The sequence below is a fragment of the Dothidotthia symphoricarpi genome, assembly GCF_010015815.1.
Source record: "Dothidotthia symphoricarpi CBS 119687 unplaced genomic scaffold P153scaffold_18, whole genome shotgun sequence".
In the NCBI taxonomy this organism is placed as follows: Eukaryota; Fungi; Ascomycota; class Dothideomycetes; order Pleosporales; family Dothidotthiaceae; genus Dothidotthia; species Dothidotthia symphoricarpi.
Window position 1 is genome coordinate 236490 of NW_022985025.1, and position 17502 is coordinate 253991.

The window sequence follows — 17502 nt, forward strand, 5'->3', positions numbered from 1 at the left end:
TGAGAAAAAATCTGTCTCACCATGATACTGCATGAGCATTCATGGATAAGATTACGAGTGGTTGGCTGAGCTCGAAGCCCTCGGAAATTGACATGCTTAGCTAGGAAGGACTAGCCATTGCTGTGCCTGATCTAAGCAGCGTTACAGTAGAAATCGGGGAGATTGTCTTTGCAGCTCACTTAACTCCATTTTCCACTGCAAAGCCGCCACAGGAAGTCATACGGCCACTCATAAGCTTCATTGGGGGGCAAGTGACCCCCTGTGCTTTCAAGAGATAGTGATCGTCCCCATGATTTCGCTTCAGTGTTACTGGATCCCTTTTCCCCAGCTTATCCGTCAGATTCTTGCAAAAACTAGCGACACTGGCGCGAACGTCATGTAGTTGGAAGGGCTGAGATAAAGTGGGCCTTGGCTTGTTTGAATGAGTTTGGCGTTTGCTCGGCCAACGCACGGCGATGGCTCACACAACTGATCGGCGCAACCCGCAGAGACGCTTGGAAGGCTTGATGAAGCGCACCTAGTGGATTTTTGTTCCTCTCATGAGCTCAGGCACACTTTGCTTAATGCCGGGATCCCCAGACATACCGCTATGTGGTAATTGAGCATTGGTGCATGAGCTCACAGCTTCGATGATGGTCGGCTGATGCAGCCTCGCAGCGGTGGCCGTGTGCGCTAAACCATTTGCCTTTTTTGCCTAATACCTGCCATCCTCTTCCTCGTGCCAGATCATGCGGACAACGTTTCCACAATGCAATTTCTGCAAGACGCACAGGTGAAAGCGAAACATCCTTCCCTGCAGCCCTCGCATGTAAGCACGAGCATACCGCGCTGTTCCCCTATTCTTTTGCAGTGGGTATGAGGAGCATGTTGTTCCTGAGCCGGTTTGCCGGGTGTGCCGCCGTGATTTCAGGCAACGATGGAAAAGGGTGTTGATGTGTTGTCGTTCAGCTTGGCACCGCCTTCGCTTATACTTACACACGTGCACAGCATGGGTAGTAAGATCATCGTATTGTAATATAGATAGCCGAGTATGATGACCGTCTGGCAATTAGCGGCGGCAAGCTTCGGTCGCGCCCATTGCGTCGCGTCTCACAGGCAATGATGTTGATTCCTGACTCGAACGCTACTTTTCACGCATCCCAGGGCTCCCTTTGTGCGACCGAAAGACTCCGAGGGCAAGATTCACCTTCTTCTGATGTGAAACCGGGTGCTTTCTACGTCCAAAGGCCCACTCCATTGAAACCAATCGCTCTTGGTTGATCGCGCCCTGTGAGCGAAGGAGTAGCACTGCCGATCAGTGCTTCAGTTGATCAGACCTGAGGAGATATGCCATGGACCGATCAAGGTTCACGCCACACGACTCGGTCGCCTATTTATGGATAGCTCTTGGTCTTCCAGAAGAGCCTTTACATTCTCTCAGTCTCCCGATTGACGCAGAGTGCTGTCCTTCTTCGTTCAAGGTCGAACACTTAGCACAGTCCACCATTGCTACCTCAGCACTCGCAGCTGCCCTGTTTTGGTCCATCCGCCACCAATCTTCTGTTCCTCGGGTTACTGTTCCTGCCGAGCATGCATGTGTGGAGTTCAAGTCTGAGCGACTTTATACGCTAGACGGCAAGCCGGCGCCCTCGGGCTATAGCGCGGACCACCGCCTTTTCAAAACAGCCGATGGGTATGTCAGGATACACGACTCATTCCCGAATCATCGAGAGAACACTTCAAAGATCCTGGGTCTGAGCGTAGACGCCACAAGAGCAGATATGGCGAAGAAGATGCTGACATGGAACTCTGTTGATCTCGAGACCGAAGCATTTCGGAACGGCACTGTCATTGCGGCAGTACGCTCTTTTGAGCAGTGGGATGCGCTAGCTCAAGCACGCGCGATCGCAGACTTCCCTATCTTGCTGAATAAGATTGGTAACTCTGCACCCTACCTGCCACCCGTACTCGATACAGATCTTGACAATAAATGTCTCCGCGGGATCACTGTCGTTGAGATGAGTCGAGTGATAGCTGCCCCAGTAGCCGGGAAAACACTTGCAGTGCATGGAGCGGATGTTACCTGGATTACATCACCTACACTCCCCGATCTTCCAGATCTTGACATTGATTTATCAAGAGGAAAACACAGGGTCCAACTTGACATCAAACGAGAAGACGACAAAGCGAAGCTTCTCAAGCTCCTTGAAACGGCAGATGTATTCATTCAAAGTTACCGTCCTGGAAGTCTCGCCGCCCAAGGCCTCTCTGCAGAAGATCTTGTCAAAGCGAATCCAACACTTATTATTGCGAGCTTGAACGCCTACGGTCCAGACGGTCCCTGGTCACACAATCGAGGGTTCGATTCTCTCGTACAAACCTGTTCAGGCATTAATTTCGCAGACGCTGAACGTTTTGGCACTGATGAACCAGTACGCGTGCTACCCTGCCAAGCGTTCGATCATGGCGCTGGCTATCTCCTTGCTTCTGGGATTATAGCAGCACTTTACAAACGTGCAACTGATGGAGGGGCGTACAGTGTCAATGTCTCCTTGGCCGGCGTGATGAAGTACTTGAGATCTCTGGGTCAGCATGAGGGGAAAAGTGGGTTTGATCGTAGGGACTTTACGCGGCCTGGTAATGTGGAAATGTATCTGGAGACGAAGCAAACACCGTTTGGAGAAATGAGAGCCGTCAAACACGCAGCACATATCGAGGGTGTAGATGTTGGGTGGGATACTACGTCTTATGTGTCGACAAGCCGTTAAAATGTATGATCTGACGTAAAGAGGTACTGGTAATGCAAATTTGACCAAGATGATACATACTCCCATCCTTGGCTTTACTTGCTCCATATTAAGTGTCTGATTTGGGAATGAATTATGTCAATATGTTGCGCAGAAGGGGTCCATAGGCGGGGAATCCCAGGGAAAACGAAGTAGAACATCATCTCTGTTCATACACTCCCAACCCCTTCACATGTCATGCTGTAATTTTAGCCGCGTTTCGGGTGTCGAAAGCTCTAGCGATAAGACGCAAAGACGTCGCATTTCCAGTTTCTGGGTGTCGTTCAAAGCCGCTACAGAACCAGTGACGTCATGATGCGTCGTACCTGCATTACTTCGTTCACGCCGTTCACCCCCAACCATACTCACCTTGAGCTTCGAGCCCTCATATATCCCGAAAAGCCACTAAGCTCACACACGCCTCCAGCATGGCAGAGATCGCTGCAGTTGCCTACGTAGCTTCCGAGGTTGTTGAGCACACGGCGGAAGCTGGCTATGCTGCATACATCGTCTCTAAGCCAACCCTGCCTTTGAAAGCTACATTTACGAGAATAGCTACCGCATCGGATGACCACACACGGTTTGTTCCTCGTCTCTCAATGATTGTCGTCAACTGACATCCCCAGACGCTCATTAGCACGGTCAAATCATACGATAACTACTATCAAGAACAAAGCGTATATTTTCGGCGGAAAGACCGCGACCAATACTCTTGCAAGTAACGATGTACACGCAATAACTGTTCAGCACTCGGGTCAGCCAGAGATGGACTATGGCCTTATTCCAGCACTTCCAACCCTTGAAGACGGGAGAGTACCTGTTGGACGAACAAATCACGCAGCATGTGCCTTTCATGGAAATATCGCTGTATATGGAGGGTGCGATGAGAAAGACCAGCTCATCGACGAAGAGTCCGCGATATGGCTATTCAGTCCAGAACGAAAGGCCTGGGACTTGCTCACGCCGTCCAGTACTGAATCTACACCTGGACCACGCCAGAGCGCCCAACTATTTGCACAAGAAACGCATGTAATTTTGTTTGGCGGCATCGATCCCTCTGGTTCCACCGCTTCAGATCTCTGGCAATTTGATATCGCCTCACGCATCTGGTCTCAGCTTCCCACTGCCCCAGTTGCGACGTCAAATGCCGCGCTGTTCAACGGTCAGCTTTGGCTGATCTCTGGCTCAGACCCGATGAGCAGTCAACTGCATCATCTCGATATATCGTCTCCTAGTGAGGAGATGTCGTGGGAGTCTTTCACTTTCCCCACCAATCCGATGGCACCTGGACCTCGTGCTCGGCACGACGGGGCTCTGTTACCTGTTCACACGGGATATGGTCGCAACTACTTGATCTACCTTCTTGGAGCTCGCGAAGACTCTGCAGAGTCTACTCACTCATACACATCGGAAGATTTAAAACATTCGACCGAAGCCACCCAATGGAGCGACACATGGGTCCTGCAGCTTCCTTCCAGTAATCTCGAGGCTAAAGCTGCGCTTAGTCTCAAAGAAGCGATCAAGCCCGCGAAGATCAAAGACGCCATTCGATCTGCGCTTGGAGCTGAGACTGGGCACCTTTCGTGGGCGGAAGCGGTGGTGCAAGTACCCTCGGACAAAGAGCTTGAAGATGCGGAAGGAAAATTGCATCCAGGACCGAGGGCATTCTTTGGCGCGGATGTGATGGAAGACGGGAAGAGTCTGGTGTTTTGGGGTGGAGTAGATGCGAGGGGAGAGAGGGTAGGTGATGGATGGATCATCAGGTTGGAGTGAATGGGTGAATACGATACACATCTTCGTAAATATTACAACGTCGTTATTCTACAGACGGGAAGGTTAAGTTCCTAGACGAATGTTCAGAAATGGTAGGCACACTAGCCCCCTATAAACCATGTATTGTATATCGGGATGTTGTGAGCAGAATTACCCACATGGCACGAGGATGCATACACAGATGCGAGGAGGTAGACAAGCATCGGACCACTCGCCTTTCTGGATACTCATGATATAGCACGTCGTAGTCTACTACGCTGTCACATAAAGCCACACATAGAGTGTTTTCTGGGTTTCTCTACCTTAACCTGACAACCGCTATATCCGAGATCCACCAGCAGCACAAGAAGATCGCGAAGCGGCAACGTTATGCCTTTTGAGACGTGAGGTAATGCATTTTGGTGGTCTGACGAAGCTCTGATGATAGAGCCGGAGTACCCTACCTTTGTTCTGAGGGTAAACATCAGTTAGAGAAGGCCTGAAACACAATAAGCGATCCTGGCGTACGAGGATCGCTGTGGAGTTTTGGCGTCGATGACAGGCGAATCATCTCTAGACATAACGGCCTGTTCTTGAGAGAGATGAAATGCGTTCAGTGTGTCACTATGCTTGATAGTTTGATCGTTGCAGGATCAAGTTCTAAAACAAGGCTTGAACCGAGAGAAAAGTCAAGTTGCAATGTTCAGGTGAAGATAACTGAAGAACGTCCCAAGTGAAGGATGTGGAGAGTGTTATCAGTTGTTACAGCTTGTGGTAGGATGACGAGTGTCCATACCTCAAAGGAAGACTTATAGGAGGTCCTGAGGGGGAGGTTAGGTGTAAGGACACGTCTTGGCAAATCTGAGGGATTTGCCTGAGGGATTTACCACAAATTACCTCAACCTGTAGCTTCCATAGGCTCGCTACTTAGCGATATGCGTACATGAGGGATTCCGAACTACGCCACGTTGACAGTGATAGCTAAGATGTGTGTCGTTTGAAGGACGGTCAAGTCACGGGGAACAAGCATCGATGAGTAACATCACACTCACTTGTTTCAGTCAGAGAAAGTGGATGGAAGGGTAGATAAAATATGTTCTGGTTCGGATGCTTCGAGATGCAGTGCGTCACTAATCAAACTGTGCTCCCATATGTTCAAGTTCCAATTCACACATGCGTGGGTTTTGTCGGATGAGCACCTTTTTCGAATCGGTATGGTGAGATGTGGTTTGAAGGTTGCAAATCGTGGACGTGGCGGAACCAGGGCGTTCTGCGTTAACACTTATCACCCGAATTAATTTCCTGTTTATCGCAGTCTTTCGGATGGTAGCATGACTTACGAAGATGTATCAGAGTTGTCCTGCTTCAACTTTTGGTCCTCGAAGTTCCACACAGGCACAGGCATCGTTACCAATCAAAAAGGGTAGGAAGTAAGAAACTGTTTGGTTTTCAAGTTGAGAGAAAAAGATCTTGACTGATGCAAATGAGATTTGTAGTGGTGATGAGAAGAACAGGAAATAGGTAGAATTATATACTCCGCGAGGGAGGACCTCTTGCGCCGCTTTTCTTGCTTCAAATTATTGTTTCCAGCAATTTCTCACCCAGTAAGACCTTCGCAAGCATACCACCTACATAAGACGGCTTTTCTTTTCATAGGATAGATATTACTCGTCGGGCCGTTATCAGAGTGTCCGTGCGTAGACTTTGAACCAATTAGCAGAGCGGTGGAATTGTTTTGCCATACAGCCCTAATACGAGTCGGAGTAGTGCTCGCATGTATGAACCAATGAACGATTTTTGTCCTTTACTGTTGGTTTGAGCGGCCCGGACTACGCCAGGGCTGTGATTGGGATTAGGCCTCCCATCCGTCACGTGCTCGTTCATGACATCCATCGCAGTCATGCTCGAGGTGATATCCAAGTCATCATTACACTTGGGCCTGAGAGACATTGTAGATCTTTTCGATAAATCCTCTTGGTCTATCGACACGGGTGCGCCACATAGAACTACCCAATAGCCCTATCTTGCGAAAGTGGATTTTAGAGCCCACATGTCAGGATCCGAGATCTGCAGTGCAATGGTTCCCGAGCCCCCGACTTTCCCTTTTCTCCCAAACCGAAGCTTCCCGCTTCCCCGGCCTTCCCCTTACTCTCAAGCGTTACTACGGTCATCTCGGTTGCGCGGATCTGTACCGGTCACTCCCTGCTGACACGTTGGCGGAATCTGCCTATCTTCATGCGTACCGACGCCAAGCTCCTCCAGCTGGTTTCTCAACGCGAGACCCATAGATAGTTAGACACGTATGATCCTGACGTATAGTCGCGATCTTGGTGCACTGCAAGAATTTTTGTATGTAAGCATGGATCAATGACTGCTCGTTATCGTGCCGTTTGCCGTCGATGAGTCGTCATGAGATAGGTAAAGCGGTCTAGCATTAAATAAAACTTGCGCAAGAGCGGTAAAACTTATATTTTTGTGTGTTATGGTGAGATTGAAGAAAGCAAACACATTGTTGGTACTTTCGATGCGCCATAATCGCCGTCCTCTGCAATGGTTCGGTAGCTGCATAGGAATGGCGTCTTTGCTACGTCAGAAATAGCCTGCACTCATAGGGCGCTCAAAGATCACCACCATATCCACGTCCAAACTGAGCTCCCATATACCCAAATTCCAAGTTACCCAAGTTTGCGTCACGGGGTAAAAGTTTCGACTTCGAGTCGTTGTTGGACAACTTGCTCTGGGAGTTCTGACTTCCCCCTGTAACCGAACTCGAGGGCTCGGCCTTTGTCCTTCCCGTGTGTGAGCTCGAACGACAGACATACAATGGGATGATTACACACGATGAGGTATCAGAACACTTTTGATCGTCCGTTTTGGACGCCGAGGTTTGTTGAGTGTACACAGGAACGGGCATGGTAACACTGGGCCAAGTTTGTGGCGTCCACGCTACTTGATTATTCAGAAGTGAACAGATATCTTAGGGTTGTGAAGTTCAATGGGATGCAGATGAAATCCAGCGTCACAGTGAGCCTTTATACGTCAAAGAAGTCCTCCAGCAACGCCGTGTTGTTGTGAGATTTCCATGTCAACTTGCAAAAGCATACCCTATAGGCTGGCTGTGCTAAAGCATAAAGTCACTGTACTGCAACTCGGCCAAGAATATATGTGGGTCTTTTGCATATGGGTTCATCGGGCTGACTTTCAGATTACCAATCAGCACCCTGAAGAGGCTCTTTGGAGTACAATCTGCGTACTTCACGTTCCCAGCTTGCCAGGTTTGACATCTGGTAGAAGTCTATGCAGCTGATCAAACTGCGTCCTACGGCTTTATTGATTCGCATGGTTCGATCTAGGAAATGCATGTATATTCCCTTCCAGCTTACAATCCTCTACTCGCGTACAGTTGAGTTGGTATGACCACGTTTTTCTCAACAACCGAGCTTAGGATCAGTGGCGAATTCTAAGATGCATCGGAGCTATTAAGCCGACATGGATGTGAGTATGTGAGCCCAACGGGCTTATTGGCATACCAAGCACCAAACTTCTGGTGTTGCTCATGTCTCACCCCACGGGCGTTGCTTTGTTTTTCTTTCTCTAGACCGATGTCAAGTCTTCCGTTTCGGTTAATTTATTATCTCATTTTCGACGGCTCTCACCCCCACGCACCTGGATCCGATTGAGGATGTGCGTTTAGGGAAACGAAACAGTCTCAGATCATACACCACTCCCTGTTCAGTACTTTGTTTTCACTCGGGATGATTTCGTGCATGGTTTGGTGTGCGTTTGTTGGACGCCTTTTGGTAAGTGAAACAAAACGACTAGGCTATCGGTCGTCTATGGAATTTGGACGCTCAGCTGTTATGATCAACAAGTTCGTCGCCATCTGACATGAATAATCTTGAATGATAGTGACGAATGGGAAGGAAGTATCAAGTTTGAGAACGCTGTAGCCGAAAAAAGGATGGATATATTGCAAGTGCAAGCCCTAGCCAATCGAAACTTGTTCTTTATTAGTCGTATCCCCAGCCGTCTCTCCGACGCACCGTTTGTAATCGCAAAACTATGAGACGCAGTTCGCTGTCGGGCGTTGACACCACGTGGAGGCCGGCTTGAACCATTCTCCTGGGCTCGAGATCTGGAACCTTGAAATAATATTCGGATTGGTGGGGTTAGAGTGGCGAACATGTGTTGGCTTGTAAACGATGCGGAGTTCAGCTCAGCCCTGAATGATTTCTAGGCAACAGTTCATCACGCAGCCTCGGGAAGAAGGCAACTATGCATGATGGTAAGAGTCGGTGAATCACATTTGTTGACACTTGTCCGAAACACCTAACCGTGAGCTTCGATGTCGTCGTAATTACGAGTTTATCATCCTGTTAATGTCGATATTTGTAGGCAACACGGGTTTCAGTCGCTCTATTTTGATTGCAAATCCAGTAGTGAACATCGACGTGCGCTTGGTTTCTAATAGAACAGCTGTTTGACCGCACTCGTAAGTAGTAGCTTGAAGTTGAACTCGTCAGTGCAATGCTATGATCCGACTCGTAGGCTGACAGATGTACTGTCGTCAGGGTAGGGACCTTTCCAAGTTGACAGTAGTCAACGGAAGCTGTCCGAGCAGCATCACATGGGACAAATAAGTCGCCACACTAACGTTGAACGGAAGGTCGTGGATCAAAGACCGGTTTACAAAGTCATGAATCGTCGACGTAGGGAGAGACAGTTGTGAGACGTGGTAATGATACGACATGGGACCCAGGTCTACGGAACCTTGCATGGCGCAGCTTGTCCATCGTTGCACCACACATCGAATGCCCTTGTCCATGGGAGGCTAGAATCCATCGGAGCTATGGTCGGCTCGGCCGCATTTTCACTTTCTCGGGAGTGTACTTTCGTATCGTACATGGTTTCACAGTTCCTATTGGTGGGGATAGACGTGTTTCGAGTTGGCAGGTTGCTGAGGAAGGTGAACAGAAAGAGGATTGAACGCAGATATACGTGAGGCTTTAGGGCTGCAAGAATAGTATTGTCCAGAGAGACAGATGAACCACAAATAAAGATGTGGTACGAAGGTGGTGAAGTTTGGTACAGTGCTATGAATCCAAGGGCGCTAGGGCCGCTAGCGGCGGGGCTATCTTTCAGCCGGTACGTCAGCCTCCACGTTGCAGTTTCGTGTCTCATTGGCTACCGAGCAATAAGTACATTCACTCGTCCCCTTTTCTTGACTCCTCAGATTGCTCTTTACTTTTTGAAAGTGGTCGTTATTCGATGCGTGTGGTTATCGGCAGTTAGCATACGCCTCAGATCGTCCGCCCTAGGGCATTATACGTCAACATGTCCAACCGCGCGAACAAGGCATTCGATACAAGCTTTCAAGGCGCAGGCTATGGCTTCGAGAGCCACCCACAACAGCAGGTAGTGATGCCGCCGACGTGGGTGCTCGTTTCGGCCTTGGGTTTCCTGCTGGTCGCACTCGGATTCTGGGTATGTAGACGCGTGATTTCATCGACCCAGCGCGCGAATCATGCTAACAATTGCTTTGTTTAGGCTTTTATTGCCCTTCAGATGCTTGCGCCAGTCCCGCGCGATCCACGCCGCTCTGAGAAACAGTATACCACCATTCTACCAAACGGCGAGCCTAGTCCGCCCAAGGAACTTCCCTGCTGGCACGACAAATGGTCGGCGGAAAAGGAAGTCGCGAAGAAAAGGGCAGGTAATGCGCCAGGCGCAAAGGTCATTGTACCGCCGCAGATGCCAATTGAGGATGCTGAGCTGTTCATGAGCGTGGTAGTACCGGCATACAACGAAGAGGACCGGTTGGAAGGCATGTTGGAGGAAGCTGTGGAGTTTCTGCAAAGCGAATACGGCGGGGCACACGACGGGGAGAAAGGCGCAGCGAAGGCCAAGGGTTGGGAGATTCTGATCGTGAGCGACGGAAGCACAGATGGGACGGTCGAGAAAGCGTTGCAGTTTGCGAAGGAACACCAATTGAGCCAGCACCCTGTATCCGTTCCAGGACCTTGGTCGAAGAATGGGGCAGGACAGACACCACACTCAACGCATATTCCACATGGTAGCATCCGTGTTATCACTCTGGAGAAGAATCGAGGCAAGGGTGGGGCCGTCACTCACGGCATGCGACACGTCCGAGGACAGTACGTGGTCTTCGCAGACGCCGATGGCGCGAGTCGGTTCAGCGACTTGGGCAGGCTAGTCGAGGGCTGCAGGAAAGTCGAAGACAAAGAGGGTCGAGGCGTTGCAATTGGCAGCCGCTCTCACCTCGTAGGCAGCGAAGTTGTCGTCAAGGTTTGAACTTTCCTCCCACCATCGAGCTTGCGCTAATTATCTCTCCAGCGTTCCAAACTCCGCAACTTCCTCATGCACTCCTTCCATATCTTGCTTCGAATCATGACTCCGCCCGCCACGGCCCGCATAAAAGATACACAATGTGGTTTCAAGCTTTTCTCGCGCCCCGCGCTTCCCTATATTGTGCCGTACATGCACTCCGAAGGCTGGATTTTCGACGTGGAGATGCTGATGCTGGCTGAGACTGCGGATATTGGCATGGCGGAGGTTACAATCGGATGGAAGGAAGTCATGGGGAGTAAGCTGAATGTTGTTTGGGATAGCATTGGTATGGCATGGGGATTGGCGTTGTTGCGCGTTTGTTGGACGTTGGGCATTTACAAGAGGGACTAGAGAGATGGCGGATAGAATATGCACATGCTCATTAAGTTTGTGTAGACGTTGTTCATGAATGTGTCTTGCTCTGCATACGTGGTCTTTATCAAATCCACTTCACCGCACACGCAGCCAATATCTCCTGATAATTTGTTCCCAGTTCAGAGCAAACCGGAATCAAACACGCACGAGAAGTTCTGTTCGTAGAAGCTGCAACGTACCACTACACTTACTCCGTCAATGTGATGCGTGCATGGAACGTGGAGTCACACAGCCCCACAGTTTCACCCCACCACTTCCCCGCTCACTGCACATGGACGCACTTGTCACCATCCTCTTGAATCTCACACCACAAGTCAATCACCTTGAAATCACGGCAGAACATATAGTCACATATCCCCAGTCTCGTCATCAACAACAACCAAGGCACTTTGGCGGAGTGGGTAAGTTCACTATCAATCCATCGTCACATGACCTAAAGCTGACCTCATGCTGTTAACGCGCGGGCCTGCTAAGCCCGTTCCTTCGGGAGCGAGTGTTCGAATCACTCAGGTGTCGGAATATCTTTTTGCTGTTTTTGCGCGGCCAGGTCATGGAAAAAGGCTGCAAGGCAGTGAGTTTGAGGCACAAGGCCGGCCAGTGATCTGGCAATGTTTTTGATCAGTCGGCAGTTTGAACTTGCTCGCGCTGTGAATTTCAATGGATTGCGGACCACTTTCTAACTTGCCCAGGCATGTATGTATTCGCCTTCGCCCTCTGTATGTGTGTTCGAAGAGGATATGGAAAACGCCGTTGCCCCAAAGTGAAGTATTACTATGGAAAAATAAATAGAGAGACGACGAGCAAATCCGCAGACTACGCGTTCTGCTCCAGCGAATCTTGATCTTCTGGTTCCTTATCGTTGATATACACTGCAACTCAATCAGAATCCATGATCCAAAGATTTAACTTCGAAGTACTCACCATGTGGTCGAACAAACCAACTGCAAACGAACGCCAAACCAAAGGTCGCCGTCAAGCTAACAAACACTGTTTGGCGGAAAAGGCTTACTGTCGCGCTGTAGATGCCATTAAATACGGTAGGACCAATTATTCTGGCAAGTGCATGCAGCAGGCCCGTCGCACCAAGCAGCTGTCCAACCTTGTCCTGGGGTACATGCTTCGTTAGAGCAGCGCTCAACGCCGGACTGCCTATACCACCAACAGCAGCCAAAGCTCCAGATAATGCGAAAAACTCGCCCTTGCGTGCAAGCGTGTATCCGAGGTAACCGCACATGTCGAGTAAGATGGCGAAACGAACGATCGAGAGATCGAAGTTATCACAACCAGAGCTGCGCTGGCGAGGTGGTGTTTTGCCGCGAACAATTCTCGTGATCAGAGGCAGAAGAACGATGAGACCAAGAACTCGAGCTCCGTTCACGATAGTGACGAAGTGCCCAGTTTCCACGTCTTGCCAGCCAAATTGACGACGCGTATACACGAGCACGACGCCCATGCCGCCCATGGCAACACTAAACACGATGGTATCTATGGCGGCAAGCAAAACTAGGTTCCGGCGAACGGCGGATGAAGTACCGGGACCGGTGGGCCAGAGAATCTTGAGAGGAGCGAAGAGGTTGACGTGGCGAAGCTGGTTTATCCAATCGGACGCTGGGCCCAGTCTCTCCATCTCCTCCTCGTGTTTCTCTCTTGCAGCTGCTTGCCGTGATTTGGAGAGTGACTCGGGAATGCAAAACGACAAGAAGAATATAAACATGCCGTGGGCTGCTAGAGCAAGGTAGAAGATGAGAAGACGCGCTTCAGTCTTACCAACTGATTTTGTACGCGCTTCAATGATGTAACCAGCCACGACAGGCCCTATCGCTATACCAGCAAACAGACAAGCGTAAAAATATGAGAACGCCGTACTGCGTTTCTGCGGGGAAACACAGTCAGAAGCATATGAGTGAGCAAGTGCCATGCCAACGATGAAAGAGCCACCAAGCCCCTCGAAGGCGTAGCCAACAAGGATCCAATTGACGTGTACGACATCGGGGTATTTTGCTGCGAGGATCGTGAGCACTTCGCCAAAAAGCGCAGTACATGTGTTGAAGATCATAAAGTTCTTCCGTCCATATCGATCGGAGAGCGCGCAGAGCTTCGGGCTGGTAACAGCCGCAAGTATACCAGCACATAGGCTGCCATATAGAAGGAAGAGTGAGGAGCGTGATGAGACGTCGTCATTTCGGCACCGATCAGATTGCTGCCCCGGGTCCATAGGTCCAGATGCTGGGTTGGGTCCTTGTGAAGCGTAGTACTCTTCGCATACCAGATCCATGATGAGGTTGATCTTGGGCACTATAACACCCCCAAAGGCGATGGTGAAGAGAAGGAATGGTGGCAGGAGCCAGAATATCTATACTTGTCAGGCCATCAAATTCCCATACTTCATAGGATATCGTCGTGTGCCTACTGATGGTTGTTTCCACCAAGGAAGCCCTTGGAATTCTTTGTCAAATGTCCATTCTGTTTCACCGTTCCCACTGTCATCGCCGTTTGTGTTTCCGCTATCGCTCCTCGTAGGACTTAGAAGCGGTACGTTTTCCTGATTACTATCAAGACCCGACGAATTCGCCCCATATATATTCGGCTCCTCGTAGACGCGGATGGGCGCTTTCGAGTTCGTTTTTTGGGCGTTCGGACCGGATCGCAGCCCTTGGTCTACATAGATGTCCTCCACCGACGGCACATCTGTGTTGGAGGCCATGTTGGTATATATGCGCTTCGGTGGTGTCTAAGCTGGTATGTATCGCGAGTGGCGGAGACCCGGGGCTAGGGTGATATCGTTTATGATCGCGAGTGCATTACTATTCTAATCACTGTACAAATGTAAGAATAGCCATAAGAGAAGAACTCGGCTTGTATTAAGAGCGCAATGCGACTCTACGAGCTGAGGCAGTCCGCGTAAGGATGGCACCTTCATGTAATCCTGGGCAGGGGGCTAACTTTCGGCTTACCAATATTGCTGGGCGATTTACCATCAATCACGATCGTAATGTTAGAAAGAAATGAATAGAAGCACAGAGACAAAGAGGCGCAGGTCTATGTCCGCGAAATATGGTCCGCTGTGTTCCCACGCAGAGATGACAAGCAGTTGTTTGGTAGCCCGTCGCGTGGAGATGGCACGTCATGACGTTGTGATGTGCAGATCTCTTCAACCGATCCGCCAACGGCGCGCGATAGCGGAGATAAGACGGCTGATCAACGGTCCGCGTCAGCTGACGATGCTTCGCCTTCCATGATTCTAAATATGTTTGAAAGCGTCTGTCCACCACTCTGACAACTCTGACAACTCTGACAGGACCGGGTCCCCACGACATCGCCGGCTGTGTCTACAGTGCGACGAATTGCTCGGCTAGGAGGCTACATAGATCACTTGTGCTGAAGTGATTTGGAAAGAGTCGGAGACGTATCGCTTTGCGGTTGTTCCCTCTACACAAGTCTGGTTACCTCATATCACGAGTGTGAGATATTCATTGGTGGAGATCTTTGCGAAGCAGAAACCTGGCAGACATGATGGTGAAGAGTCGGAATGCATGCTTCAACTTAAATTCTGGTCGGCAAGCTAAACTAGGAAGTACTCACAATTCATCTACACGAACTACCGCCGACAACTGTTGTGCCAACCGGTTTAAATGCATACCATCAGTAGTTTGTCACCCTCGACGGGCTGTTGAACAGTGGAAGGGATGGTATGCGACACGACCTTGAAGGCAAGTTATCGATTGATGGCCCACTATGCCATTTATACCAATTTTAATATCAAGGCCCGTAACGGCACCGATGAGCCACGTCCTTCATCGTCAGCTGGCTGGGGTAAACGTGTCTTCAGCCTGATTTGGGTATAATCTCAGAACATGTTCCTTGAAGACCTAGCAGCTGAGCCACGTCGACATACGTAAGGCAACATACTACCGGTTATACCTCTCGATGTCGATCGCTTCCGGTGAACTCTGTTCCTTGTACCATGCGCGAGAAGTCACAGATTCCTCAATATCCACAAATTATCCACAGTTCTCTCAGCTTCATCGGTCTCTCGTATCTCAGCCCATAGAGAGATTCAACACTTGACGTCAAGTCAAATCTGCAAGACGCTCTTGCCAACCTTGGCCGTATAATACCGTCAAAAAAACACAATGGGGTAGCCAATTCACGTCTTGATACCATTATCTCATTATTTATTTCTCGACCTGTCGCCATTGATTTGGGTAACATCAAGTATGACGGAGTTCTGGTTCCTGCAAGGTTTTAGCTAAAGATGCTTCACATTTCTTTCTTCGTCTCGTTGCTGACTTTTCGTCTCTTACGTACAAGGCAGGACAATTGATCAACTGACCCTGCCTGACATCTTCTCCTTAGAAACCCCACCACACGAAGCACGCCATCGTCGACTGACATACTCATCTGATCTGTTATTCTCGGCCTTGTGCTCACACCAGACACGTCCACCACGTCGACTTTCAGTAGCAGGATAGGCTAGAATACGATGTCTCACACTACTTCTTACACAATATCTCACACGACATCTCTCTCCACTTTTCCGTTGCCTTCTTTCTTTATTGCTTTTCTCCTTCCTTTGTCAGACATGGCGTAGGCCGAAATTCCACTGCTCTAGGCGATGTCCGAATTGTGAGTGACATCCTCAGAAGTCAGAACTTGCTAGATTTGAGCATGAGTCCGCTCAATGTAAAATCATTTGATTCAAGTGACATCGCATGTGCATTGAAGGTATGAGACTGATTTATCTCCGGAAAGTCACCAGTACTTCAAATTTGTAGCGAAATTAACGGTATTTCCTTATGCATGTGAAGTTGATTCTGTTTACTTTGCGATGATATGTGGTCATGCAAATTCTAACGACAAAGGGACAGGGTTTATTCCTAGCTACAATGCTAGCCTTGTTGTGCTTCTACCTTGGATCTGCTATACTGAATTCCTAGGTCAAGGGTCTTCAGCCTTATAACGCCCCTGTCTCAAGTTTTGGCCCCCAAGGTGATCTTTTTTCATCACTTCTCGCCTACTGAAATCGGTGGTCCTTCTGTCATGCCGATCTACTCATCGCTAGTTCTCAGCCTTGCCAGCCACATTCACGCCACGTGTTTACTTTTGCGAGATTGGCGGGTAGCGTGACATACAATCTTTTATGCACCAGTGGTATGGATTGATGACCGGCCTCATATACTCAAGTTGCGTTTACAAGAGCCGACGATAAGCCTTTTATCTGTTTCCGGTCATAAAATTTGTTGCCCCGCTTTAGATACTTCTCGGGCGGGTCGGGAAGGCGGTCTCGCGTCAAATCCAATACACTGGGTATTGCGATGGAATCAGGCAAACAAGGCAACCGTTTCACTAACTAGTTTAGGAATAAAAACTGCGACATGCGACCAGATTTAATAGACGCTGATTCTCTAGTCTTCCTTCTGCCTAGTCTCAGACCCTCAATTTCTGCACTAGTCAGACTGTCGATTCAAGCGGACAGGTCATGATGACAGGAATGGAGAAGGGTCTTTCAAAGTTTTCAAAATGACCGTGACTCTCGTAAGATTTACTGTGTGACTAGGGTAAGGCGGGTAGTTCCGGTGCATCTCAAACACGGCACTTTGTGTAACGTTCGGTTTCCTCTTTCCGTGGATGAATTCCGTGGTCGGTTGCCTTGTTTCTGTGAATATTCTACTGAGATCGAAAATGCATCATGCTTGTTCACCTCAGTGTCAAATAACCTGGTCGAATTATGCATACCAACTGGTTGAACTAATTGAATGGAGGACTTCTCGTGTATGAAGCAGACCGATAGTAGCCAGCTCACCAACATCCTCTGTGGATGAATCTATTTGAACACTATGACGTGGACAGTCTTGACTGAGATATGCCTAGAGTTTATATACGCATGAAACGATTACACACATGTTGGTTCTGTAAACATCAATGTCTAGAAGTGCTAGTGAGTTAAATATACGAAGTTTAGATCATTAAAAAAGAGTTGGTTGATATAGCTTGCTCATTAAAGTACATGTTTCACCGTTATGGGCGAGACTTTAGCATGAATTTTTCATGTAATGGTTTATGAGCAGCCAAGACAGGGGTGCCTACAATGACACGAGAACACATTGAAGGCATAGTCATCCTGGACCAGACTTGCATGTCCTGCAAAGTAATGACAGAATTAGAATACGAGCCAAGAACATTCATGTCTTGCCGACCATGCATGCCACAAGACACCGGTCAGGGCTATCAAATTCAGTTCTGTTGATGATTATGGCTAAGG

At 49.1% G+C, this 17502-nt stretch overlaps 4 protein-coding genes across 4 annotated transcripts; 3 read left to right on the plus strand and 1 right to left on the minus strand.

Moving 5' to 3' along the window:
* Positions 1 to 1068: 1068 nt before the first annotated feature.
* Positions 1069 to 2917, plus strand: P153DRAFT_369418 (CoA-transferase family III). The gene has a single exon (XM_033668769.1). It carries the CDS (start codon positions 1332 to 1334, stop codon positions 2745 to 2747), a length of 1416 nt encoding a protein of 471 aa, XP_033520440.1. The 5' UTR covers positions 1069 to 1331; the 3' UTR covers positions 2748 to 2917.
* Positions 2918 to 2951: 34 nt separating this feature from the next.
* P153DRAFT_346875 (uncharacterized protein) lies at positions 2952 to 4829 on the plus strand. Its single transcript, XM_033666143.1, has 2 exons — positions 2952 to 3345; positions 3392 to 4829. The coding sequence occupies exons 1-2, from the start codon at positions 3194 to 3196 to the stop codon at positions 4536 to 4538; spliced, it is 1299 nt and encodes a 432-aa protein (XP_033520441.1). The 5' UTR covers positions 2952 to 3193; the 3' UTR covers positions 4539 to 4829.
* A 4889-nt stretch (positions 4830 to 9718) lies between these two features.
* P153DRAFT_323017 (glycosyltransferase family 2 protein) lies at positions 9719 to 11319 on the plus strand. The gene is made up of 3 exons (XM_033665194.1): positions 9719 to 10001; positions 10065 to 10823; positions 10872 to 11319. Exons 1-3 carry the CDS (start codon positions 9852 to 9854, stop codon positions 11214 to 11216), a joined length of 1254 nt encoding a protein of 417 aa, XP_033520442.1. The 5' UTR covers positions 9719 to 9851; the 3' UTR covers positions 11217 to 11319.
* Positions 11320 to 12053: 734 nt separating this feature from the next.
* Positions 12054 to 13944, minus strand: P153DRAFT_388801 (MFS general substrate transporter; the record flags this gene model as incomplete). Its single annotated transcript, XM_033670783.1, has 3 exons — positions 12054 to 12109; positions 12162 to 13593; positions 13651 to 13944. 3 exons carry the CDS (start codon positions 13942 to 13944, stop codon positions 12054 to 12056), a joined length of 1782 nt encoding a protein of 593 aa, XP_033520443.1.
* Between the last annotated feature and the right edge of the window lie 3558 nt (positions 13945 to 17502).

Bases quoted from the DNA above. Each gene is read 5' to 3' on its own strand.
- P153DRAFT_369418 (XM_033668769.1), top strand. From the start codon at position 1,332: ATGGACCGATCAAGGTTCACGCCACACGACTCGGTCGCCTATTTATGG.
- P153DRAFT_346875 (XM_033666143.1), top strand. From the start codon at position 3,194: ATGGCAGAGATCGCTGCAGTTGCCTACGTAGCTTCCGAGGTTGTTGAG. The intron at 3,346-3,391 runs GTTTGTTCCTCG...TGACATCCCCAG, and splicing joins GCATCGGATGACCACACACG to ACGCTCATTAGCACGGTCAA.
- P153DRAFT_323017 (XM_033665194.1), top strand. From the start codon at position 9,852: ATGTCCAACCGCGCGAACAAGGCATTCGATACAAGCTTTCAAGGCGCA. The intron at 10,002-10,064 runs GTATGTAGACGC...TGCTTTGTTTAG, and splicing joins TGGTCGCACTCGGATTCTGG to GCTTTTATTGCCCTTCAGAT. The intron at 10,824-10,871 runs GTTTGAACTTTC...TTATCTCTCCAG, and splicing joins GCAGCGAAGTTGTCGTCAAG to CGTTCCAAACTCCGCAACTT.